Source organism: Lates calcarifer, linkage group LG18 (assembly GCF_001640805.2).
Source record: "Lates calcarifer isolate ASB-BC8 linkage group LG18, TLL_Latcal_v3, whole genome shotgun sequence".
NCBI lineage: Eukaryota > Metazoa > Chordata > Actinopteri > Centropomidae > Lates > Lates calcarifer.
In genome coordinates this window covers 8,604,271-8,631,011 of record NC_066850.1, presented here as the reverse complement: position 1 = coordinate 8,631,011, position 26,741 = coordinate 8,604,271, and the positions used below count along the sequence as shown (strand labels likewise).

At 40.8% G+C, this 26,741-nt stretch overlaps 4 protein-coding genes and 4 non-coding genes across 10 annotated transcripts; 5 read left to right on the top strand and 3 right to left on the bottom strand.

The window, feature by feature from the left end:
* The first annotated feature begins 392 nt into the window (after positions 1–392).
* def6c (DEF6 guanine nucleotide exchange factor c) lies at positions 393–8,500 on the top strand. Of its 2 annotated transcripts, XM_018687084.2 has the most exons (13): positions 393–858; positions 1,610–1,750; positions 2,918–3,100; positions 3,750–3,980; positions 4,071–4,217; positions 4,318–4,426; positions 5,495–5,715; positions 5,802–5,909; positions 6,158–6,324; positions 6,555–6,611; positions 6,992–7,190; positions 7,284–7,374; positions 8,014–8,500. In XM_018687084.2, exons 1-13 carry the CDS (start codon positions 763–765, stop codon positions 8,223–8,225), a joined length of 1,962 nt encoding a protein of 653 aa, XP_018542600.1. In that variant the 5' UTR covers positions 393–762; the 3' UTR covers positions 8,226–8,500. The 2 variants fall into 2 exon arrangements, with proteins under 2 accessions (XP_018542600.1, XP_018542601.1); XM_018687085.2 differs by lacking the exon at positions 6,555–6,611.
* Positions 8,501–9,445: 945 nt separating this feature from the next.
* Positions 9,446–11,811, top strand: mcat (malonyl CoA:ACP acyltransferase (mitochondrial)). Its single transcript, XM_018687079.2, has 5 exons — positions 9,446–10,070; positions 10,415–10,502; positions 10,604–10,821; positions 10,902–11,039; positions 11,353–11,811. The coding sequence occupies exons 1-5, from the start codon at positions 9,621–9,623 to the stop codon at positions 11,623–11,625; spliced, it is 1,167 nt and encodes a 388-aa protein (XP_018542595.1). The 5' UTR covers positions 9,446–9,620; the 3' UTR covers positions 11,626–11,811.
* Positions 11,812–11,815: 4 nt separating this feature from the next.
* bik (BCL2 interacting killer) lies at positions 11,816–14,953 on the bottom strand. Of its 2 annotated transcripts, none has more exons than XM_051077735.1 (6): positions 14,588–14,953; positions 14,467–14,495; positions 13,230–13,360; positions 12,794–12,946; positions 12,586–12,700; positions 11,816–12,383 (listed from the first exon to the last, which is right to left on the bottom strand). In XM_051077735.1, exons 3-6 carry the CDS (start codon positions 13,349–13,351, stop codon positions 12,276–12,278), a joined length of 498 nt encoding a protein of 165 aa, XP_050933692.1. In that variant the 5' UTR covers positions 13,352–13,360; positions 14,467–14,495; positions 14,588–14,953; the 3' UTR covers positions 11,816–12,275. The 2 variants fall into 2 exon arrangements, with proteins under 2 accessions (XP_050933692.1, XP_050933693.1); XM_051077736.1 differs by having other exon boundaries at positions 13,257–13,360; positions 14,588–14,889.
* Positions 14,954–15,706: 753 nt separating this feature from the next.
* ttll1 (tubulin tyrosine ligase-like family, member 1) lies at positions 15,707–26,196 on the top strand. The gene is made up of 10 exons (XM_018687078.2): positions 15,707–16,170; positions 16,312–16,435; positions 17,202–17,410; positions 17,547–17,727; positions 17,896–18,033; positions 18,179–18,287; positions 18,663–18,806; positions 19,751–19,837; positions 20,993–21,156; positions 23,758–26,196. Exons 2-10 carry the CDS (start codon positions 16,323–16,325, stop codon positions 23,885–23,887), a joined length of 1,275 nt encoding a protein of 424 aa, XP_018542594.1. The 5' UTR covers positions 15,707–16,170; positions 16,312–16,322; the 3' UTR covers positions 23,888–26,196.
* trnay-gua (transfer RNA tyrosine (anticodon GUA)) lies at positions 21,305–21,391 on the top strand. The gene is given in 2 exon segments: positions 21,305–21,341; positions 21,356–21,391. It is a non-coding gene; the product is annotated as a tRNA-Tyr (tRNA).
* On the top strand, positions 21,775–21,861 carry trnay-gua (transfer RNA tyrosine (anticodon GUA)). Its single transcript is given in 2 exon segments — positions 21,775–21,811; positions 21,826–21,861. It is a non-coding gene; the product is annotated as a tRNA-Tyr (tRNA).
* On the bottom strand, positions 22,710–22,796 carry trnay-gua (transfer RNA tyrosine (anticodon GUA)). Its single transcript is given in 2 exon segments — positions 22,710–22,745; positions 22,760–22,796. It is a non-coding gene; the product is annotated as a tRNA-Tyr (tRNA).
* Positions 23,421–23,507, bottom strand: trnay-gua (transfer RNA tyrosine (anticodon GUA)). Its single transcript is given in 2 exon segments — positions 23,421–23,456; positions 23,471–23,507. It is a non-coding gene; the product is annotated as a tRNA-Tyr (tRNA).
* Positions 26,197–26,741: the final 545 nt, after the last annotated feature.

The window sequence follows — 26,741 nt, the reverse complement described above, 5'->3', positions numbered from 1 at the left end:
AAACATCACCCAGAGAAGAAGAAAAGTGATCAGAGGATACAGTTTCATTAGAGATATTAAACATCACAGTCGTTAATTCATCAAAAGTGTGGAATAACCTTCATTACACAGACAAATATGAGCAGATTTAGCAGCTGTATGTTTTTAAATATCAAGAAATGTTATTATTCAGATGGTTTTTATTGCTTCATTCTTTAAAAAATAAGTAGAAACAACTCTATTTCCCACACTGAATCTATTCAGAGTTGTTTGAAAAATTTGAAACTAAAAAAAATAAATATAGCATTTGTGCAACCTGCACAAATGGGTGTGTCCATAAACCCTCTTCAAGCCTCCTGAATCTGATAACAACACGGATCCCATTTATTTGGTTTTGGATTTTGGGCTGCCAGCACTCTGAGGAGTTCAGAAATCCACCCTATACTGTCTGGATAAATGTCTCGGACTTTGGAGATGAGGCTTGAATAGGTCCACGTCATTTTTAGTCATTTTTAGAGAGAGAAAATGGTTTAAAACATGATAAAAGTATTTATTGTTGGGACTCCCGGCTTTATCTCTACTCTCCGCCTCTTGAAGTATGCCCTACATCTGACTCCTTTTGGTCCCTGTACAGTTTGCTCAGCAGTCTGTGCTCTGCCCCATATTTTATTTGGCAATTCTCACCACCGCCGCCGCCGCCGCTCGCCAGTCGCTGCGTAAATAGCCGCTGCGCCGCGCTGCGCCTGGAAATGTAGCTGTTTTGCGCGCAACGAGGTCTCCAAAATGGACCTAAAATCCGAACTACTCAAGTCTATCTGGTACGCGTTCACATCGCTGGACGTGGAGAAGTGCGGGAAAGTGTCCAAATCGCAGTTAAAGGTAAGAAAGAATTTCAAGATCAGGAAACTGAGACCGATGGGCGTCCACTGGGCAGCAGAGACTTTAACGGTGTATTTCTGCTACTTTCCACCCTTTAAAGAACCGTTTGCCTGGCTGAAACAAACCAGAACCTATCGCTCTCTTTAGTTAAATTTATATGTTGTAAAATACTATTCAGTACCATGTGAATCAATGTTGTAATCTGGGACATAGCACAGAAACGCCCTATAAACTCACACATTAGTTCAAATATTTGAAAAAGCTTCAACTCTTCTTCCAACAGACACGAAACCTGTTCAGGTTAGAGGTGAGGTGTGTGTTTCAGAGTCAAGCCCAAAGTCCAACTGTTACTTAAGGCCCAGAAACTCTAAACAGACACACAACACCACCACTATCAGGGTTTTTATTTTCATGAAAAACAAGAAAGATAACAGCAAGAAGTAGAGACCACAAATTTGCCACTTTCCCCATCAGTGTGTGTTATTTCTGTCATTTTTGGCTTTCTGTCTCGTTCCTACATGCCTGACCGAGCCCCCATAGGAGAGAAGAATCCAGGGAAATGGCAGAAAGCTGTCCAGACATGCTTAGTCACTGAGGACCAGCTGTCTGTACTTGTGTGTGTGTTTGTGGATGTGTGAAGAAATGCAGAGTGTACAGAAGACTCAGACTGTGTGCTGAACTTTGTACATTTAAAGCGGGAGCATACTTTTTATACTTCCGTAAATATAATTTACATCTTTTTCTTTTTCAGGTGCTTTCCCACAACCTGTACACTGTGCTCAACATCCCACACGACCCTGTGGCTCTGGAGGAGCACTTCCAGGACGACGATGACGGGCCAGTTTCTAATCATGGTTACATGCCCTACCTCAACAAATATATACTGGATAAGGTACGGTGACTGCTAAAATCACCTCTACGAACACAGCAGTTATCTCGATGCACTTTACTGGTCCATGTGTTTTAAATCAGTGGCAGAAAACCAAAAATAAACAACCAATGACAAATATCAGTTCAATGCAAAATACAAGGATTCACACAAAGTTTTAATGTTTGACTGTCTGTCCTGAGGACTTTGTGTCTGTATTGTATTTTAGTTTTCCAGGTTATTTTATATTATTTGTCAAAAAAATAACTCTAGGCTATAAATAAAAAAGTCTGATTATAATTATTGGCAACACTTTACTGTAAGGTTTCTGGGCATTATATAAACTTTTAATAAATTAATTATAACACTAAATAACATTGTTAGGAGGTTCTGTAAGGACATTTTAAAATCTTAATGTCTTATTTTATTATTACAATGCCTTATTATTTTGTCATTCATTATCTGTTTATGCACAAAAGTTTAGTCGTAGTCGTCGTCAAATGTCCCTCTAATCCGGCTGTCAAAGAGTGATAAATATGTGCACTGCAGCAGGATATTTTATAGTTGAAAAGTTAATCTTGATAACAAAAATGACTGCAACAGTTACTCAAACTAAGACCAGAAAATTTAAGAGCAAACCTCACTGTAAGTCACATATATATCTCCTATATTCTAGTTATAAATAGCAACACAAATACAAAAAATAAAACACAAATTAGGGAAAATAAGAGTCAACATATATGTAAATGCTGATATATGTGTAATAATCATGTATCCGATGGTGATATTGGAATTGATGAGGCTCTAATTATGGGGAAATGAGAGTGAAAAGACCAAAACCACATTTACTCATATGTCACTCCTCCATGCCAAAGAGCTCCCAGCTATTTCAAAAACCCCTCATAAATAAACCTCTGCGTGAGGCCGGGAAACATGCTGCTTCATTAGCATCAACGCCGCCACGATACAGAGTTTCGATCACACCTACAGAGTTCTGCTGCTGAGAGTAATTTCAGTATCAAACGTGGTTAAAGCTGAGACTCAGTGGGTGGAGCAGTTTTCCATGAATCAGACTTTTATTTTAGGAGAAAGAGATAATCTCTGTGGTCTATGGTGTGACCTTTTATACCTGTTCTGTCTGTTATTAAAGCTAAAGCTTCAGTCATGACACGTCTTTGTCTGCTTCTTCAGGTCAAAGAGGGAATGTTCGACAAGGAGAAGTTTGACGACCTGTGCTGGATGATGACCATGAAGAAGAACTACAAAGGGGCACCACAGGGGGCGTTGCTATCAGAGAGAGACTGTTTCAAGCTCTTCTGTTTATTCAACCTCCTGTCTGAGGACCGCTACCCGCTGGTGATGATACCAGAGGAGGTAAATGACCAGAGAGGAGAGTTTAATATCGCTCTCAAAGTTGGGAACAAATTTATTTTAGGGATTTGAATGAGACCTGATCGACAAGGGGTTGGCAAAGAGGATTGACGTCCAGTTATTTGATGAGTACAAAAAGCAAATATTTTGATGCTGTCCATCAAGAGAGAAACTGATATAAAACATGCCATGACGGCAAAATTCCTTCCTTAACATTCACTAGATAATAAAAACAGACAGAGGAACAAATCACACAGGAAAACAAGGCAACACCAAGAGTTTTAATGCACTTACACACATGAGGCACTTTCACTTTGGTCAGCTAATTGCTAGAAAGAAATATTAGGTTCCAGCTTGTGTCCCACCAAAGTCAGACCATTTTACATTTTTTCTCAGCAGTGCAAGTAAGTTAGTTAATGAGGCTCTTCCTTCCTGCACTTCCTCCATAATGCTTTTGGTTTCCTGCCGGCAGAGACGAAAATAAACTGCTTTTGTACTATCAGCACAGTAGTCTTCCTCTGTAAAGGTATATTACAGAGATATGCAGAGCGTATCTGACATCAGCCGACATCAGCTGTATATATGTAGCTGTGTAATTTGTGCTGTCAGTATTTGTTTTTTGGTATATTTTCTAATATCCAAATGGTTTTAGGTGGAGTATCTCCTCAAGAAAATCTGCACAGCGATGAATGAGGAGTGGGATGGGAAGCCCCTGGAGGACTTAACATCCCAGGATGCCACAGTGCAGGAGGAGGGTATGTCTATATGGAAATTCCTGGAGCACATGGGCACAGGTCAGCTGCTCAGAGTCACCAGCGCTGAGGCCTTCAGCCTGGCTTTGGACGAGGTCTTTCTGGAGATGTATCACAATGTCCTGAAGAGGGTGAGTACTTAGTGTGTGCAATATAATCCTCTTTGTTTTTAGTCGGTTAAAGTGTGCTCTTGTCATTTTCACCCTGACCACTGTTTTCAGGGTTATATGTGGAAGAAGGGGCACGTGCGTAGGAACTGGACCGAGCGGTGGTTTGTGCTGAAGCCCTACTCCATGGCGTACTACGTCAGTGAGGACCTGAAAGACAAGAGAGGAGAGATCCAGCTAGATAAAAGCTGTGTCATAGAGGTTGGTGGAGACATGAAATGTGAACTAACTATCAACTAAACTGACTAAACATAAATATGTGTTATACTCAAGTCTTGACTGTCTCTTCTTTCTGCCTTAGCCTCTTCCAGACAGGGAGGGGAAACGCTGTCTGTTCTGTGTGAAAACCCATAATAAAACCTTTGAGATGAGCGCGTCTGACCAGAGACAGAAGGTGGAGTGGACTCAAGGTGTGTCAGTGTTCACAAGTAGAAACACAAGGACAAAGTCACAAATTAACTACATTGATTTCTAATATGTGATCAGAAAAGGAAGCAAATTAAGTGGCGATCCACACGACTCTTATTTCACACACCTGAAGTAACAAGAAACATCAGTCCGATAAAAAGGAGCACAGATCCATCCATCCATTATCTCATCCACAAGGGTCATGGGGGCACTGGAGCCTATCCCAGCTGACACTGGGCGAGAGGCAGGGTTGTTTTTGTTATGTCGGACGTTATCTTGACATTCCAGCTGCAACTAACTTTCAACAGCCTTGTCTCATGACACTGAGGCATTTCAGGGTCGTCTAATTTTGTCTGTTATAACAATGTTAAAGGACACGTATCCATCTTACATTACAAGCAAATTATCAAGTGGTTTTCTTATGAACACTGAAGGCAACTGGACTTCATTTGGTTTCCTTGAAGATGTTTCACTTCTCATCTGCTTCTTCAGCTCTGAAAACTGGTCGGGGAGTCCCCAGTATTTAACCTCTGGGGATGGTAATGGGCGACAGACAGCAACCGGTGAACAGGAGAAAAAACGGAACAACATTGTCATACCATATGTGGCAGGACTGTTGGAGAAATTCAAAAGAATTTTCTCCAAACATAAGATCCATTTCAGACCTGGCAACACCCTTTAGGCAGAGACTGGTTCATCCTAAGGACAAGACTCCCAAGCACAAGTTGAGCAACCTTGTATACGCTGGGAGAAGTGCTCAGACCTGTACATAGGCGAAACAAGACAACCACTGCATAAGTGCATGGCACAACACAGGAGAGCCAGCTCGTCTTCAAGGAAACCAAAAAGAAGTCCAGTTGCCTTGAACCTTAGGACTTAAGACTACCATGACCTGGATGACTGAGAACCTTCACAGACTTATGTACACTATAGCAAAGTTCAGCAGAGCCATGAATTTAAATGTAAAAAATACACATTTAAGGATTACTAACTATCTTCTTATTCCAAGACAACCAACCTAGACTTTATATTACGATCTCTTTGTGTGTGTGTGTGTGTTACCTCTCCAGCCATTCAGACAGCCCTCCGTCTCCAGAGCGAGGGCAAGTCCTCCCTCCACCACGAACTCAAGCTGAAGAGACGGGTCCAGCGGGAGCACAGCCAACGGGAGCGCAGCCGGAGCGCCCGCAGCAGCTGCAGCAGCCAATCAGATGACGTGAACATCCACGAGATGGAGAGGGCGGAGAAAGAGAAAGACCAACAGGATCTGGAGATTGAAAGCATCATCCAGGTAAGAGGAGAAGAGGAGGGACGGTTGTGTAATCACAATGTCAAGCTATGTGTTAGCATTAAGTAACATATATCTGTGCTTTGCAGCACGCACGGGAATTGGAAACCCGGCGGAGAGAGGCAGAGGAGAGAGAAAGGAGGAAACAGAGGGAGGTGCAGATGGAGCTGGAGAGACAGTTGAAAGAGGCTGAGATGGTGAGAAAGAGTTTGCCAGATGCTGATTTATTTACAGTTCTTCTGAAATGGGATTTAGAGTCCATCCCATTGACTTTGATCTCTGAAAACATTGGCATTATAAAATCCAGATTTAACCTTTAGTGATTTTTAGTGGTGGAGAAATGATTACGACATTCCTGGAAAAGGTGATTCAGGAATAGGTCAGTTCTTTTTCCACTCAACTGGTGCTAGTGTGTGTATATGTGTGTGTGTGTGTGTGTGCCCAGTTGAGAGACAGCATGCAGGCAGAGATGCAGGAGAAGGAAAGGGAGGCTGAGCAACAGAAGAAGAGGATTCAGGAGCTGGAGCTGACGCAGAGGAAACTGGAGGCTGCTCTCGACATGGAGATCCAGGCTCGGCTGGAGGAGGAGAGGGCCAGACATGAGCTGCAGAAGTAAGAAAAATACACACCATATGTATTCCCCTCTCTACACTAAACCAGGGGTTATCCAGTGTCAGACACTGCGGGCCTCCTCTTAGACAAAACTGTTAATAGCAATTGATTTTGTAAGTCTTTTTTATTACTCTTTGTTTCACTTGATAATGAAAAAAACTTAAAAACATGATGATTTTCAGGCAAGCTCTGGAGTTATAAGCGGCATCTTTTTTTCTATGATTTCTAAGAGCTTTTATGGATGTTTATTTGCGGCGGACATTGGAGATAATGACATCCTCAGAAGTGTAAGTGACACTGATTCTAAAAAATATGTGTATCGTGTCTGTGTGTTTAGGTTTGACTGAGTTATGACTCAGAGAACCAGTATGATGATTGACTCGGACAATCAGGCGCTGAGGGACTTGAAGCATTTTAATTGCCTCCATTAATTGTGCAGCTGCAGACTGTGTTTGTAAATGGGTCAGATCAGCGGTCAAACTACAATAATTAACTTCCCAGTGTTTACAGAACACCAGCATGCATGTGTCCTAGTCATGTCACGTGTCCTCGTCTCGTGTCTCTAAACCTCTTTTCTGATCTGATACTGATACTGATACTGATACCATACTGTCATTTCCAGTAACTCGATTTCTGCTCTTACTTCTTTTTTTCTTCCTTTCTCCAGGTTGCTGCAGGCTGAAGAGGAGAAGAAGAAGCAGTGCCAGCTCCTACAGGAGAAGCACAGGGCCTTGCAGAGCCTCAGCCCCATAAAGGAGGCGTCAGACAATGGGACAGGAGAGGACACCCCCTCGGCCCTCGACTCAGCCTCTCAGGAGCTCCAGGATCTACAGGCGTCTCGCCAGAGGAGCCACCAGCACCTGGAGGTGAGAAGGAGGAAGTGTGTTTGGATCAGCTCATGTTTAATACGCTAAAAACACTCACGACAAGCTACTCCTGCTTTTATCCTCTGACTCCAGGAGGTCCAGGAGAGGCTGAGGAACGCCAGTCAACATGTGCGGCACTGGAACGTCCAGCTGAACCGCCTGATGACGCCCATCACTCCTGGAGGTGCAGTATGATCTGAAAATGAAAATGAATCTGAAAATATATGCACTTCACTGAAACATCAAGGAGTAAGAATCAGGGGTTATAGTGACAGAGTACAGAGTAAACAATTAATAAATAATAAGACTTCCAGAAAAAAAAATTAAGTACAATAAAGGTTGGAACATTGGCATCAACATTTTCATTTGAAATCAGAATAAAGTTACTAATGTTTTATTTTCTCAGAAAGTATAGGGGAATAAAACCTGATGCAGTTTGTTTTTATCTTGAATTATCTTGAAGCATTTCCACTGTAAAATGATTTGATTGAATTTGCATTTTCACTACACTTCTGTCTATGATGACTTTGTATTTACTGTAGTGTAATGAGAAAGTAGAAACACAGAATGCACACTAGTACCTAATCCTCTAAATGTGTTTAAATAATGGAAAATTTGCAGAGCTGAGGTTCCCAAAAATGTATATGTGCCTTGTTTCCTTTAAATAACCACAGTAGTATATGAGAAAAAATCCTCACTAATTACTAAATAAAACTAAATAACAGGACATTGACATAAGAACCTCGGAGGACATACTTATGTTGCTGTTACTAAACCTGACTTTGAGGCAACCGTGGACAAAATGTTCTCCTTTTTTTCATAGATCGTTTGGATTATCGCCTATCATCACAACAAATGTGTCCCAAAAAGGAAGGAGCGCTGGCGAGTAATGAGTTCATCTCTAAATTCAAGAAACGAGCCGATCAGAACAGTCAGATACCGGACCATGACCGGAGGCTGGAAGAGCAGATGGAGGCCGCTCACCTGTTGGACGGATCAGATGAATCACAGGGAAAACCCAACGGACAAATGTGAAAACCACGCTGACGATCAGGAGAACAAGGGTTTTTTTTTTTAAATGTACGAGTTCAAAAGCCAGAAAAGAAATTCTTCATTTGTTAATACAAAGAAAATCTACAGAAAGCATTGTATTGTATTTATAGTGAGAGTTGCACACTAAGATGGAGAACAATGACGAACAAGCACAATGTGATACAGGATTCAATGAAAACACATTTGATTAAGATCAACAGATTTACAGTTTGTACAATAAACTTTATTGGTGAATAATAAAACTTCATTTTGTCATATTTGCTGTTTCCCTGGCATCTCTCTACAACTGTCTGTATTAATAGACGTGACTTCCTGAAGCTATAGCTCTCTTCTTTTGTAAGTTCTTTGTGGTAATCTGATGATTGAAACCACAGGAAGTTAAGTGAGTTTTAAAGTGTGTAATGAATAGTGCAGATGAGTACAACATTGCTCAGGACTGAAGTCTTTACCCCCCTTTTTTGGTTGTCTGTTCAGTTGTACCTGTTTTTCTTTACCTTTACTTTTAGCCTAAACTATGATGTTGGACATAAAAAAACAAGGTTGATGAGGAGGTTTGATGATGCAATATACAGAGCAGTAGAGCCCAACAAATATAATATATCGGCTGACGCTGTTATCAGTGTGTGTGTAGTAGATAAATAAGAAACTGCACTAGAGATATTGTTTAATGTTATCTGGAGACAGTGTTACTCTTTCATTTATACACCACAATTTATTTTTCATAGCATAACACAAATATTAGAATATGCATAATTACTGAAATAATAATAAAGATTTTGATATTTGAAAATAAAATTCCTTAACAACATTAATTTTTAATAATGAAAATAAAGCAAAGAGAAAATAATATATAAGAAACCCTGTGTACACTGTTTAACTAACATAATAACCAAACAGCACTTAATGCTGAACTTTTGCACAGACTGTATATTTCTAACAATTTATTTTCTTCCCAGGTGGAACCACAATATCCTATTCTATTTTAAGGTATATCTATATGTTATTAATCTATATCATTATTTTATTAATCTGTACATATTCAGTTAATTATAATATATGACAAAGAAATGCATCAAATCAGAATCTCACACTATGCGAAAAATATCTGAACTAATTAATTGATTATCGCCAGTTAATTTTCTCTCGATCTATATTCTGACCTGAGGGTGGCGCTGGAGCAGATAAGACCCGAGACGTGACCCGGAAGGAAAACAAAATGACCTGCTTTCAAACAGCATGGTGGTTCCCAGGACTGTGTCATGCTGGTTATAGAAAAACACTAAGTTGAGTTTTTATTTTTAAGTTAATCACAGTTTATCCAGGCAGACCATGGGTTTGTTTTAACCTGTGAAGACACCGTTAAGTGAGGATTACACCATGTTGGCATCAGCGGTTGTCAGCATGACAGCAGCCTCCAGAGGGAAGGTCAGGTCTCTGGTCTCCCTGAGCAGGAGACTAGCCACCAACCAGCGCGGCTCCCCGGACACACCTCCCCATCCTCCGCCCGAAACCTCCGCTCTTCTCCCGGACATCGAGCCAGACGCGGCGGAGGAACGGATCACGAGGCGCCGAAAGGACCCCAGGGGCTGCTCCGTGCTCCTCTTCCCCGGGCAGGGCAGCCAGTTTGTGGGCATGGGGAGAGGACTGTTAAAGTACCCTAACGTTAAAGAGATGTTCACGGTCGCCCAGAAGATCCTCGGGTACGACCTGCTGTCTCTGTGCCTGGAGGGACCCGAGGAGGAGCTGATGAAGACGGTCCACTGTCAGCCGGCGGTGTTTGTCACCTCCCTGGCTGCGGTGGAGAGGCTCAGCCACGAAAACCCACAGGTGGCTGTTAACGATTAGTCGATTAATCTGCAGTCGATTCACAGGGAACTGTCACTTTAAAGCTTCTTGTCTGATATAAGGCTGCAACTAATGATTACTTTCATTGTTTATTCATCTTTAGTTATTGATTATTTGTCTATAAAATGCTAGAAAACTTTCTTTTCTTGAGCGACCAGTTTGTCAGAATCCAAAGACATTCAATTTACTGTCATGTGTGGCAAAGAAAAGCATCATATTCCCATATCCCAGTGAAATCGACTGATGATTAATCAATTATTAGAATAGTTTCCAGTTAATTTTCTGTCAAGTAATTAGTTGACTGATTATTACACTTTTGTTCACAGGTCATTGAGATGTGTGTTGCTGCTGCAGGTTTCAGTGTTGGAGAATTTGCAGCTCTGGTCTTTTCTGGTGCCATGGACTTTGCAGAAGGTAAACATCTTGTGTTGTGCAGGACAAATCTGTGGCTCAGTGACAAACATTGGCAACAAATCGCCTTAATTTTCCATATTTCCCTTTGCTGTGTGTTGTAGCTCTGTATGCAGTGAAGGTGCGAGCAGAGGCCATGCAGAAAGCATCAGAGCTGGTTCCCAGTGGGATGATATCAGTCGTCGGTGGACATGAGACTAACTATAAATATGCTTGTCTACAAGCTAAAGAGCACTGCAAGAGCCTGGGGATTGAGGAGCCAGTGTGCTCTGTGGCCAACTATCTGTTCCCTGACGGCAGGGTCATCGCAGGTCATCGACAGGTACGGAAAAACTACAGCTATGAGCTGCTCTGGGTTTCTTCTGTGATTTCTCTTTAATCGGAGCCGTGTTGTCGTCCCAGGCTCTGGATTTCCTCCAGAAGAACTCAAGACGTTTTGATTTCATTAGGACCCAACCTCTGCCAGTCAGCGGAGCTTTTCACACTGAGCTGATGGTGTCGGCTATTGAACCCCTCAGAGATGTTCTCAGACAGGTGGAGGTCAGTCACACTGTTTTTAAGCCACATCAGCTCTTCGTGACGGTTTTCTAATTTTCATTATTTATTTTCAACATGCATGCTGTGGTGTTCACTATTTCTGACCGCTGTGACATGGAAAACTGATGCGCCACACCTGTTGCGTTACCATGACAACCTACAGTCATAAGTTGCCATGTTGTCAGTTGTAGCTGCAGCATAATTGCATATGTAACAGAGATTTTAACATGTTAATTTCAGCATTTATTGTTTCTTTCTTTCATTTTCATATGTTGTAAAAGTGTAGTATAATAGTTAACATTTCTCTCCTGCTCAGGTGCGGCGTCCTGACATCAACGTGCACTCCAACGTTGACGGCAAGCGCTACATGAACGAGAGACACGTGCGCAGACAGCTGGTGAAGCAGCTGGTGTCGCCCGTGAAGTGGGAGCAAACCATGCACGAGGTCTACGAGCGGATGCAGGGAGAGAATTTCCCCCACACCTACGAGGTCGGCCCGGGAAAGCAGCTGGGCGTCATGCTTCAGAGGTGCAACAGGAAGGCCTTCAAAACGTACACACATGTGCAAGTCACAACTTCTGAGGCCTGATAACACAGAGTCGTGCAGTCAGGAGGAGGGAAAGAAGGCCTCAGTGCTTATTTTGTCTCAGACATCCTGACCAGCAAAACCAGTTAAACCTGTCAGCAGCCAGCTCCTGCGGTTGCTTCTCCAGGTCTTGTTTGTGTATTAATGTGTAATTAAATAAATGTTTTTTTCTAATTAATGACACAGCAACATCTTGTCATTATGGATTTTATTAGCATCACGTGAAAAGCAGTTTCAAATCTGCAACAGAAAGTCCAGCTCCCTTCATTTTATATTAAGCCAAGCTACATATTATCTGTAAAAAAATTTGGCCTCTTAAACCAGTAAGAAACTAATCTGGATACAAAAGACTGCAGGCCGGCAACAGTCCAGTCAAGGAAAACATGCTTTTTGACATCGATAACAACTGTGAACCAAAACATGTCACTGCTACAATATGCTGGCCAGCTCCTCGGGCAATGCTGTAAAACTTGTTTAAACAATGCCCACGTGCCCTGATAACTTCAATACCGCTCATTAAAATAGTATAAAAAGAGAAGTCAGAGTAAACAGCAGAAACAAATCAGTTAGCAATAATTTTCACTCATTTGCAAACATTTTTTTTCTCAAATATTTAATGGCCTAAAAGACCTGCTTATGGCCTTTTAGGCTTTCTATTCCATCCATAGTACACCGAGGAGGGTCACTGCAGCCACCAGTGCCACAGTCACGAGGGCTCCTCTCGCCCACCCAGTGCAGGTTATCGGTTTAACAGTGGACACCTGTGAGATGAAGTGACATGAGACAAACTTGAACTAATTTGGAGCAATGACTTGCAAAAGGTGAAAACATATGTAAGTATATTTATGTCTCAGTTTTTATCAATGGGACATTTTGGATGGAACCTTGTCAGCTGTAAACTTCATCATGTGACATTCTAGAATGCTAAAATTCACAAGCTTAGCAACAGTAACTAAGGGTTACCCAGGCTGTCCAGGCGTCAGCTCTGAGGATCCCCTGTCCAGGTGCAGTGCTCGCTATCCAGGCCTTCACTGCAGCTGAGAGACCCTGGAAGCCCCATAACTGGTTGTGAATGTCCCTGGGATAGAACAACACCAGGTTACAACCAGTCACATAAACATCCGATGGCTGAAATAACATGATGATGGGACCATTTCTTCAGTCTTTTTACCGATAGATGGTCCTGGTCAGTGCCCGAGCAGGTCTCAGCATATGCAGAGGAGTTGGTAGCCTGTGTGGCTGTCTGCTGGACCACTCCTGGTCCAGCTGGTCTCCAATTACAGCCAACTGGCGGGCAATAGCACGTGCAGTCCTGTCATTGATTCTGAAGCAGGAACAGGCAGAGATTTTGTTCAGTTACTCAGATTTCTTTTCTCTATTAGATCTGTCACATTCTGTTAGCAAAATGTTATCAGACAGAAGCTAATTCTGGATGTTCAGTTTTTGTATTTTTTCCTTATATTCATCAGGAAAATGAAAGCACAAAAATACAAACAAAAAATTCCATCATAGATGCAGGTGTTTGTTTTTGGTACAACTGATCCCACATGGTCTGTTGCCCGAGGTTCAGCCTGTCTGAACTGTATGTTGCTGTTACTAACACTCACACTCGTGGGGGAGGGCCTGTGCTATACCTGAGGTTGACATCGAACAGGGTGCCAGTGTCCACCTCACCAGGTCCAGCCTGGAGAGAGACGACATGACTCGGTTGTCTTGTTTGCTCCACCATCTTTGTTTTCTGCGAGGAGAACCAGTATTATGCAAATTATTCATTTTAATGTATGTGAGAGAAAAAGTACCCAGAGCTTTATTAGCCATGCAGAACAGATAATAGCTCTGTGGTTTGACAGTGTTTGTGTGTTATCCTTGCTTGACTCCCAACGTTCATAAACAGGCTGTGTAAATACTGGGTCATGTGACCAGGATAAGTAGCGGCTGTGTTACTGGGGAAAAAAAAATCCAGGTTGATAAAACAGGCTCTCCTAGCTCTGAAGAGATGACATCATCTGTTGGATTAAGTCCAACGGCTGCTGTCCACTTACTACTGTACACCAAAACAAAAGTGTTTTAATTCCCAAATGGACATAGTGTTTAGGATTAGTTTATACAAGAGACTGTGCATCTAATCTACCTTTACAACTATACATTTAAATATGATTTATTATCTTCTGTCTTGCTCTAACAATCAGGCCTTCACAGGTTTGAAGCCTCCTACGTGCACCTGTCCTGACATCAGTTCCTGTTGTGCTTGTAATCCTGTGCCTGAATGCAAATGTTCCATTTCCATAACTCAAATCAACCAAACTGCCTTTTTATCCTCACAAAGAAGAAATAAAACATCACAAACATCTGCTTAGACACATTGAATGTTTGTATATTTACTAATCCTGATGTATCCTGAGGAAATCCTTTGATTTTAAGCCAATTTAAAAGTTTAAAAAAATCATCAAAATATGCTCATACATGTTGCAGAATTGATAATATAATCATACCCGAGGCCGCAAGATAATACTTAAAGGACAGTTGTTGTTGTTTTTTTTTTTGTTTGTTTGTTTTTTTGTATTACTCATATAAGCCTATCGCAGTTTGTAATATTGACACAACAAAGAGGTGAAATAATCACTTTCGCCCAAAGCAAACAAAGGTCGTTTTGAAGATCACACACATTAGATTACACATTAAATAATATATATATATAAATACAAACTACATTTCTATTTAAGTAATTATTAACTAATATACCGCATTTAAAGAGTTTCATGTCAGATAATAATCGATCTCTCGCTCCCGCCCTGACAGTAAACAGGTGCCTGCACTGTAAATAACAAAGAAAGTAAAACCTACCTTTTGAGTAGATTAAAGTAGACGCCGCCCTGCGATAAATATAAAAACATCGTAATTACGAAATGTATTGTAAATGATAGTAAAATAAAGAAATATTTGTAAGGTGTTTTCCTGTACTTACAGCAGCGTCCTTTAATCTTGTTGCTCTCAGGTAACTGCCACAAATATGATTGGCCACGCCTTTTACCTGCCTCTGCCGAGAGACACCACCAGGGGGACGACAAGAAAAATAACGTGACTTCACCTCTCACACAGAAAAGATACAAGTTAATGTTTACTTTAGAAAATTCATTTATTTCTCTGAATACATGGGTTTGTTTTTGTCTAACAGAATATCTCTTTCTATCTCTCTTTTGTGTACCAGTAAAATATCATGTTCTTAAATCAAGAATAATTTCAAACTTTACAGTTTATGTGTTAAGTTTTATACATTCCTAACCAATAATATTTTCATTTAAAGTATATTTATTTCTTATTATGTCCCTTTCATTGGTTTGTACAGCTGCTATGTAATGGAACTTTTGTCTGATATTCTCCTGTTCTGCAAAACTGAATAAAGGATCTATCTTTATTGAAGTGTTATTGATATAATTGTTCATTTATTGCTAAAAGGAAAAAAAGACCCCTGACAGTTTCATAATCTACTATAACTTATGACACAGAGCTCAGAGAAGCCATTCCTCCACTTAAAGTAAACTAGTTTACATGGTTCAATAAGTTCGTTGGTATCAGAAAGTCCTACATTTCTTCATGTTAAAACTGTGTGTTTGGTGTTTCAGCTGTCTTAGATCTTGGTACTGAGTCCATTCCATGTCTTTTGAATGTATTTATTTTAGCAGTACGGTATAACCATAACAAAAACACTGTGGTGCAATGCTCAGTTGGAGGAAGTTAATTTGTTAACCTGTTTCTCCAGCAGCAGGTTTGGCTTTTCCCCTGTTTTATGTAGCTCTAGTTAATGTATCATAAGTTGTGATGTAGACACAACATAAATTACTGAATCTAATCATCTCCATGAAAATTTTGTAAGCAGTGTATCTTGTATATCTATGAATAAAATATATAGGCAACAAGGACCAGGAAATCCAAGCTTTTCTCTTTCACACAGGAAGTACTCCAGTCTCCAGTCCAGACATCACATTGAGTTTAAGTTTAAATTGCACGACCTGCCCAGCAGTGACCCCTGCTGGTTCACTATGGTAAGGACACTCTGCAATTACATCACTGCGTCCTCCGTTGCTAGGTTATATTCCCGGAAAGACCAAGCCCACTACGGTACCGTTTAATGTTTTAGACACATTTTGAAATACAGTTTTACTTAAAATTGATATAACGTCGCACTTTGACGATATATGTGTAAATAATAACAGAGACTTTTATTGTGAAGAGTACTTTTACTGTGGTGGGCTTTTCGTCACTGTCCAGCTTCACGACGCCTGGATCAATAAATGTAGCTAGTTAGCAGTAACTAAAGCTAACATGGGAGAAATGGTTTGTGGACGGTGATGCTAACAAACTGCGCTAACGCTGTGCTTGACTGTGAGTTGAGCTAACGACAGTCTGATGAGATTGCATCACTGACTGGGTGATGTCCGCCCAGCCTCTGCAGCAGTCCGGGGAGGATTCAGCAGCAGCCTGCTAACAACTGAGCCAGCCCGGCTAGCTGATGCTGATGACTGGCTGTTTCCTGACATTGATTTGCAGGTAGGTAGAAACCACCGGGGCGATGCAAAATGCTCTGGTGCACTGTAACAGCATGCATTTGCTCTGCATCATTCTAACTATAGTCCTGTCTGCTTGTGTATCTCATTTTCTGTTTACCTGTTGTATTGTGCTCCACCCTAGTGGGAGGCACCATGGCCGGTAAGGTGAAGTGGGTGACAGATATTGAAAAATCAGTGCTCATCAACAACTTTGAGAAGAGGGAATGGATTCAAGTCGCAGAAAACGAGGACTGGAATTTCTACTGGTAGGTTTTCCATCAACATGGCACCTGTATCTTTAGTGCTTGGACACTATTTCACAAAAGCACAAAAGCAAACGTGCTAGTATCACAGTGTAAGAGTACTGCATATAGGTAAAGGTCCTGCATTCAAAATACATCTTATAAATCAACAAATTATATTTAAAGTGCAAGTAACTGTTCTGAAGAAAAGTGGCACCAGTAACTGGTATATCATTAAATATTACATTATTAGGTCGATAATATAGATGCCAGGTGGGGAGATACCAGTTTTTAATCACTTTATATAGCATATAGTTTGGTAGTTTGGTCCAGTGTTTCCCAGTTTAGGGCTCAGGGCTCTTTCAAATGGTCACAAGAAAAATCTGAGGGGTTGTGAGATGATTAATGGGCTAAGAAAGAAGATTTGCCTTTGTCTTTTTGACATTTCTCTAATCTTTGCTCTTTTTGTGGAATACTGGATAATTTTAGTTTAACTAGATAAAAGATAATCTGGACACTGCTTTTTCTAAGGGGACAAGTCAAAAAGGCTGTAAGATATTGGTTTAATCTTCTCATCTCTGTCTTTATATGTGGATTCAAACAATAGCTGTCAGATACATAAATGTAGTGGAGGAAAAAGGGGCAATATATGCCTCTGAAATGCAGGGAAGGAGACGTATTACATAGCACAAAATGGAAATAATGACAATGAATGAGCAATAATTATATCACTGAGCTTATTTCTAGGTTCCAGATTTTTTAGAGTGGCATAATTTGTACCCACATGCAGGATGAGCATCCAGACCATCAGGAATGTGTTCAGTGTGGACACCGGCTACCGCCTGTCAGATGACCAGATGGTTAACCACTTCCCCAACCACTATGAGCTGACCAGGAAGGACCTGATGATCAAGAACATCAAACGCTACCGTAAGGAGCTGGAGAAGGAAGGCAGCCCGCTGGCAGAGAAGGACGAGAACGGAAAATACATTTATCTGGGTATCTATCAGAGCACTGTGGGGAAGGATGGGTGTGGACATGCCTGCATATTTTTCTGCCTCTCTTCTTGTTTCCCTCATAGACACATATATGACAAAGCTGATAATATTTATATTTTTCTCCATGTTGCCTGCAGATTTTGTTCCTGTGACGTTCATGCTCCCGGCCGATTATAATTTGTTTGTGGAGGAGTTTCGTAAGAATCCGTCCAGCACCTGGATCATGAAGCCCTGCGGGAAGGCCCAGGGCAAAGGCATCTTCCTCATCAACAAACTCTCCCAGATCAAAAAGTGGTCCAGAGACAGCCGCACCTCCACGTGAGTTAACAAAGAAAAACAAACCAAAAACCTGTATACTCTACTTACTTTTTAAGCATTTGATTTCCACGTAAACATCCACAACTGGTAATGACTGTTCTTGTAAAACATCAGCTTGTTCAGAGGTTGTAGTTTGCTGACACTTGGTGTTTTGCTCTTTGCTCCCAGGTTTGTAGCAGCCTCTAGTGGTAAAGAAGCATATGTCATCTCTCTATACATTGACAATCCTCTGCTGATAGGAGGGAAGAAGTTTGACCTGCGTCTCTATGTCTTGGTGACCACGTATCGGCCTCTGAAATGCTACATGTAAGCTCTGACTGCAAACATTATTGAACGATGATACATGATTATTCACTAGGGGACCGTTTTAGTGATGGATTAGTAATAGTAGTAATAGTTACTGATGTTACTGAAGTTGTTTATTGAGCTTTCTTTGGTGTTTTACTCTCAGGTACAAGCTGGGCTTCTGTCGGTTCTGCACAGTGAAGTACACCCCCAGTACAAGTGAATTGGATAACATGTTTGTTCACCTCACTAATGTGGCCATCCAAAAACATGGGGTAAGTCTGCATCATGTCTGGTATGGCCAGTAAATCTACACAACCATTGTTATTAGAATGTGGCGTTTGGTGCCAGTAAATTGGTTCTATTGGATGTTAAAGGGGTATTGAGTATTGCACTTCCATAAATTTGAGGCTAAAATATCCTAACATTTAGTCCTGTTTTCTGTCTCAGAAAAGACAGATTGAGTAGTTCTCTGTGTGACAAGCATACTGAATATCATGAGTAAAACTGGTGGGTTACCCCTTTAAATTGTTTTCTGGTGGCTCAATGTATAGGTTTCAAGTAACTGAGGTCACAAGTTGAACTGTACATCTTTTACAAAAAAAAAAAAAAAATCCAACACATAGTTAGACTGTGTGCCTTTAACGCAGGACGACTACAACCACGTTCATGGAGGCAAGTGGACGGTCAGTAACCTCCGTTTGTACCTAGAGAGCACCAGAGGAAAAGAGGTGACGAGCCGACTGTTTGACCAGATCCACTGGATCGTGGTGCAGTCCCTGAAAGCTGTGGCTGTAAGTGGACATCACTGTCAACTCCAAAATGGCAACTTATGTCTAAAATATGTAACAGTTACTCTTACATGTTGATTGACACCAGAGAAATATAAGAATTTTCAGAAGTTTGACCAAACTGTGGGACTTAAACACCAGATATGTTGTGTATATTGAGTGTTGTGTATTAGATGAGGATTTCTGTCCTGTGAAAATCATGTGTATCTAAAACATCAGCTTGAAACAGTGGTGTTAAATTACACTGTTTGAAACATACACCTCCACTCACTCAACCATACATTCATGAGAATTTGTAGCATTTACTCACACTAACAGTGGCAGAGGAAGTACTGAGACAGTTCAACAGAAATGACAGTTCAGCAGAAATATTCACATATGTAGAATGGCATGAAGGAAGTACTCAGACCTTCTACTGCAGTAGGAGTAGCAATACCACAGTGAAGAAATATTCTGTTACAATTAAAGGAAGTATTAGCATCAAAACATATTTGAAGTACCAAAAGTAAAAGTGCTAGTTACGCAGAATGGCCCAGATCTTTTTTTCGTCTGCAGCCACATACAGTACAAAAACACATTAAACCACACGTGTTGAAGCCTCCTGTTATATTTTCTGTGGGATACTGTTTTTAGTAACACTTTTAAACACACAGCTGTATAACTACGTCCATGTGGTGACGTCCTTTTGTTTTTAGCACAACATTGCACTCAACTTAATGCACACTTCTCTTTTCTGCTAAGTGATCTATTCCACTTCTGCTCTAAGATCGCTCTATATTTTGTGTGCTAATAGTTACATCCTCTGGTATATTTTTACTCTGCATGATTTGCTAACATCCTTCCTAGAGCTGAATCACTGTGATCAATTAAAAAGTTCCCAACATATCACAATCACTGGTCAGTCGGTTCCTCTTCCTAATTTGGTCTCTGTCTCTCATTTCTCGCAGCCTGTGATGAACAATGACAAGCACTGTTTTGAATGTTATGGCTATGACATCATTATCGATGACAAGCTGAAGCCATGGCTTATCGAGGTGAGTAATTTAACAGGAGGGCTTATTACATGCATACACAGCTGCAGGCTCACATTAAAAGGGTTTAATTGACTAAAAATTGACCTGATCTGCTGTATAATAAAAACATGTTTTTCTTTGCCTCCTCCCCGGGGTCAGCAGTTACATATTTTACCAAGCCCAGAGATACTTAGCATGCTTGCACAGTGACTCCATGTGCCTTTCCTCTGATTGTTGAGCAACTTTAAATGCCCTTGAGGTTGATCTTTGTGTGTGTGTGCATTTGGACGTGTGCCTCTCTGTATTCAAATGTGTGCTGAAGGTGTGTCTTTAACCCATTCAGTGCGTTACTCCAGAATGAAAAACACTGCTGAAAATACAGTCTGATACAGGTTATTTGCTGGCTGATCTTTATATCAAAATAGGACGCCTTTTCCATCGTTGTACGATGTTTCTTTTATAGTCTGAATATTGTGCTCATTATGTAGCTGTCATCTCCTTCTGCGCTCGTTTTGACAGCTGTACAATGACTTGCTGGGTTTCCAGGCTAGGTCTCAACTATTTCTGTTCACAGACACCAATCTGATCTATTTTTGGTCTATGCCAAGTTGATTGTAGGACATAAACGCTCCTCAGTGACACGCCGATCAAATGTGTGCCACAAAACCTAAAACCTAGTCAGGAGCGCTTCATTATTCCCATAACTTGCTCTGTCTTGGTTTGACCTTACAGTAGTTATGAAGGTATGTATACACGTAGCCAACTGTCATTAAAAGGTAATGCATAACAATAGAAGTCTTTGTGTTTGTAAAATCTACTGAAGGAAGCAAGAGTTTCTGTTTTGATGTCAGAATAATTGCTTCATCTCTCCCTGGGCACTCATGTGAGTTTTCCATTGTTTATCTTGTGTTCTTCTTTGAATGTATGTTTATTAGCAGAGCTGTTATAGCACATTAGCAGCTACATTTCCTGCCTGATAAGAGCTTCTATATGGGGACAGGAGGAAATCAAACAATGTTCTCATGCCTGTTTGGATCCTACAGTACATTATGAAGCCCTGTCCTTTTGCCTGTGAACCTAATTACTGTTTATTTTAAACCTGATCTTCACATGTTATGATGCAAAACATCTTCTCTGCAGATGTAAAATGTCACTCTGTGTCTCTGTGCCCCTCAGGTCAATGCCTCTCCCTCGCTGACCTCCAGCACGGCCAACGACCGCATCCTCAAGTACAACCTCATCAACGACACCCTCAATATCGTCACGCCCAATGGGGACATCCCGGACTGCCGCTGGAATCGCAGCCCACCCCGAGAGGCCCTGGGCAACTACCAAGTCCTGTGAGTGACACTGAAATCTACCAGTCACATTCAGACACACTCAGCGAAGGAGGGTCACGCAGGAGCTAAAAATACCACTCAGAAGTGAATGTTTGTCGTCTACAGTTACTATGCTGCAGGTGTCATCTATCATCTGTGTCCCTCAGGTCCTTCGATAGCTCAGTTGGTAGAGCAGAGGACTGTAGTGGATATGCTAGGCATCCTTAGGTCGTTGGTTCAAATCGGGCTCGAAGGAGAGACTTTTAACTGTGTTTGTGGAACACACTGTCCAGTACCTGACTGTACAAGGTCATGCTGTACTGTAACTCATTAACCAGGCCTAAGACTAACAGAGAGTTGTGTTACTGATTTCACTCCTACATGTGGAAACTTTATCATAAAATCCAGTGCAAGTCACTCTGTCTGTATTCATCTGCAAAGTTGTCCTTGCTAAATGTGCACACAGATGGTGCTACAACGAGGTTTGTTTGTATGTCACCCTTCCCCCTGGTAAGAACTAAGCACAGATTATCCAAACAACAATTGGAATGGGGCTCCCGTCGTTTAAGGGCCTGTGTGTGGTGTACATGGTGTGAAGCTTCCCATTGTAGCAGTGGTCTGTGTGTGTGGCATCCTGTCCCTTCGATAGCTCAGTTGGTAGAGCGGAGGACTGTAGTGGAGATATCAGGCATCCTTAGGTCGCTGGTTCAAATCCGGCTCGAAGGAGAGACTTTTAACTGAGTGATTTGATGGTGTGCCATATGCAGGACACATAATAAACTTTATTTAACTTTATACTGTACACGTCATTCATATGGTTCACTAGCTGAAAACAGGGATGATCGATCCCACTCTACTTTTTAAAACTAAGCTTTAACTAACTAATTAGGATGCTTGAACACACTCTATGTGTTTCTCTGAGTGCATTTACGTTGGGACATATTTTGTTCAACTGTAGGTCCTACCAGTGAAAGACTGGACTGGCTATAACAGACGTGTTGTGAAGAGCACAGCACCAAAAACGATAGCTGCTAATGATGGAAAACATGTTGGTTATGTTTGGCTCATTTGAAGCAGAAGAGGTCTGTTGTGGCAGTGGCACAGATCCATGACTCACTGCGTAAATCCAGTCTGAAAAAGCAGCATCTGTTAAAACAAACTGTTCAACATCTGCTCGGCACAAGGGGATCAAACCTTCTGCCTGTTCTCTTTTCTAAGCAGCCTTACCGTATCCCTGTTTGGTCAGCAAAACGTCACTACATTATCTGATAAAGGGCTTCAAAAAGTTGGTTCTCTCATAAAATATTTGTCAGGAAAACATTTTAGACTCTCTTACTTTTAGCTAGTCCAACGTTATATTAAAGTTAACTCTTACCTATTTGTTACTCTCCTCTGTCTATCACCATGCTGTTGTGTTGAGATGTCATGAATGAGAATACTGTATCAATTCCCCTAGAAAGTATATTTTTCATGTGTTTGGTATAAGCTGCCTTTTATAGTGCAACTCTGTCATCCCCTGAGATGAACAGATGCCAACGCACATTATGTTTCAACAGAACTCAGTTAAAAGTCTCTCCTTCGAGCCGGATTTGAACCAGCGACCTAAGGATGCCTGGTATCTCCACTACAGTCCTCCGCTCTACCAACTGAGCTATCGAAGGGATAACAAGCTTGTTACAAACCAGTTTCAACTGGTTGACACGCACGCCCATTGTGAACACAATAATAAGGGTACTCCTCTTTTCTCACCCTCAATTCTGACTCCCTTCTCTATAGTACACAGAAATCCATTACAATCTGGCTACATTTCAGTTTATGGACATAGGATAGGATAATACCTGTGGATGATAAACAACAAGTACAGAAAGTGTCTGTCATTCCTCTATTTATTACTTTTCTCTTGCTGAAAGTAAACATATTGGTTTGAGTAAAGAACTGTAGTCGCTAAATGAAATTTTGATGAGATGATGGGGCTGTAGGAAAAGTTAGGGGATCAAACCTATCATAATTCATCCTCTGAGGACTATAAATGTCTGTACCAAATGTCACAGTAATCCATCCAATAGAGATATTTTAACATGGAACTAAAAGGTAAACCTCATGGTGATGCTAGAGGAAGAGAGGATCACCAAAGTCAGCAGGATACATCATCTGGGGACCATGAATGCATGTACAAAAAAAACCAAACAAATGCATTTAAGAGATTGTGAAATATTTCAGGCTGAATCAAAGTGGTGGACCAACTAACATTGCCATCCCTAGAGCTTGTATAGCTAAAATATTACTCCTTCGAGCCGGATTTGAACCAGCGACCTAAGGATACCTGGTATTTCCACTACAGTCCTCCGCTCTACCAACTGAGCTATCGAAGGGATGGTGCTGTGCTATGCTCCTAAAATGAGACACTTTGCTCAATGCACCCAGGGGTCTTTAGACCATGGGAGCGCCGTTCTGATTGTAGTGAGGGTAATGTGTGCTTAGTGCTCACCGCGGGGGGTATTGTTTGAGTTAAGCATTTTGTTGTTCCATATAAATACAAACAGAGGGGGCAACAGGAACTCCCCGTAAGTATTTCTTCACTACATCACTCCAGTGACTCTGACTCCCTCTCTGCGTCACCAGGTACGATGAGGAGCAGGCGCAGAGCGAGAATGCTGAACGTGACCTGCGGAGCCGCTCAGGTCAGTCGCTGGGGTCAAAGGGCACCAAGGGGAGTGCAGGAGTTCGCCCTGTTGCCGCCACCTGGAAGTGAGGTGATATTAGTGACTCTTAATGACTTCCTGTACAAAATTACAGAGTCCATCAGTGGGGCACAGGGGATAAAAAAAGGACCACCCAGACTTTTTTTAGCCCAACTATCCAGTGGAGGACTGCTCTCTCTCTCTCTCCCTATCTCTGCACATTTCACTGACTGAGGCACAAGGGGCAATAACCCCACTGCTGCAGGGGAGAGAAATCAACAACGGGATCATATTTGGAGAGTTTAAAGGCCCGGGGTTTGTGGCTGCTTGTATGAATGTGTAACCAGAAATGACATTATGTTGGTATAAGAATCGAGTCAAATCAAATCAAGTTCATTCCCTAAAGTATCACTTGAAATCTCTCAACAGCAGCAACTGTTCTCAACTTAGACCAAACTCTTTTTAAAAAAAAGGAAACATTACCCATAATAACCTTTAGAAAACACTGGATGAAACCCTGGGAGAGGACTCCGACAGCTGGGGAGGCAGTAGGAGCCACAAATGGGAAAGTTGCAGTTAAGCAAAATGGAAAACACAAAAATCCAAGATGAGCAAGAGGGACCTGAACTATGCACGATAACTGAATACTGACCTTTTAACTTGACCCATCACACAGACGCTAAGAAGAAGGAGCTCTGTGAACTGTATGGACAAAGACATGACATCCGATAAATAGAAAAAGTATAGTCATGATTTATTTATAGACAGTTGATGGAGAAAACCAACAGATCTAAGTGTATAATGACCCTTAAATAGAATTTAATAATGTTTTTATATGTTCATTATCAGTATGTTTATGACGGGGGGGTTTCATTAAGATCGATTGTATTCAGTGCTGAACCCTGTTGCACTTTATCGCTTTATTTGCTGAACTGATATCCCATGTTGCATTTTGAGTTGGACTGCTGACGTCATATCTGCTGCGCATTTTCAATAATCCTGCAACTTTCCTGCAGCTGCTGAAATATTGAACCACTGATGATGTATAAATATCCATGTTTTAATTCATTAACATAGGGGGGTTGAACTGCAATATTTGAAGTTCCATACTCATCATGAATATTAAGCATTTAACTTCTGTAGAATTTATCACCAACGCAATGATTAGGGAGATTTTACATTAACTAGGGCAGGTGTTCAAATGTCGGTTTTACCTTTAATGTGACACTTTGATTTAATCAGTACAAAGTCTTTGATTAACATGATCTTAATAATCACTTTGCTCTAAAAAAAAAAACTATTCTCTAAAAGAACAGGGGTTCATTTTGTGAACTGATGAGAGGAAAATGGTTAAAGGCTGTAACCAAATAAAATCAAGTTACATTATATTATTAATCAGATGGACTAGACTGTTTGTCTTTAACATTAGTATTAAAAATTAGTTTTCATTTCTGGCAGTAAAGCGGTTTATATTATGTATTTTTGCCTTATTACATGTCATCCTCAGTGCGATGTTGATCCTCAAACAGTAGCGTTCAAACTTGCTCTGATGTATAAACTCATTTGGTGATTTGTGGAATTAAATGCTGCTTTTGTATGACTAGTGTTTTAATTTTGCTTTGAAATAACAAACAGAAGGAAAATTCCCTATTGATTATGTCTTTATTTGCTCTTTATCAATTTTTGCTCTTTATAAAGTTCCATTTAATGCCATGCTAACATTATGGAGTTGAGGTTTTTTCATTTCTTGTCACTACATTGTGTGAAGGGGCCCTATAGCCTTTGATGAATCTAATCTGTCTGGAGTGTAGATTAATCAGAGGTCAATCCTTCAAAAGCCAAACGACCTCCGCTCTTATGTTGTTGCTGTTGCCACGGCAGTAAAGTAGGTCTCTGCATGGCACAGTTCCTTGACCTTGAAAGTCTGACACCGCCTCACCAACACCACCTTGTTGTTTCCTCCTTGGTCCAGCAGCTGGTTACTACATGTAGAGCAGCAGCTGGACAAGGCAAACAAGTCAAACATGTGTTGATCTGTGATCTCCAACCAAATAACCCCAACCTTCTGATCTCTGTTAGTCATTGTTGGGCAATGAGACATAGTGTACACATCCTCCTGCACTGGAGAGCAAACTTAATGCAAAGTTAATTCTGAGGTGTAGCCGGATGTCAAATAAGGACCTGAGGCTGTGGCTGGGTTCCCACTGCTGGTTTTCTTTTTTGTGGTTATAAACTGTGCAAGTTATGTTGTGTACATGACGAAACAAGCTTCTCTGTTTTTAGCATTGAGGTAATGACACTCCTCTGTATGACAAATTCATCATTTTAGTTCATTTTAATTTTTGTCGTCCTGTCAATAAAATATCCATATTGGTGCTGTCTTGACAATTTTTTGACATTTTGTGTGAACTGGCCCTTTAAAAACTTGAAGCAGTTTGTTTATTTGTATATATATATATATATATATATATATATGTATGTATATATATATATATATATGTATATATATATATATATATATATATATATATTTATGTTTACATCTCATTTACGAAAGTAAAAGTAGCTGGCCGATCTCATGTCCTCTTAGGCTACAAGTGATATAGAGAAAATAGCAATTTGAATATATATTACTATACATGTAAGAGTGTGCATTACTCAAATATATCTGTTCAGATTACAGAATTAGTTAACGGCCTCTGCACAAGTGAAGAAAGTGTCTATATTTGCAGTATGGGGAGAGACATGAGAAACATAAGATGGTTTTAAATTAGGATATTTAAAAAGGAACCTGAGTCTTTTTAGTTTAGCAATCTCTCGGGTGTTGAATTTGTGTTTGCACACTGTCATCATCATGTATTTGCATACAACATTTTATTTTGTAGTTAGACATTGGTATGTTTTATATTACCTGTGACATAAACA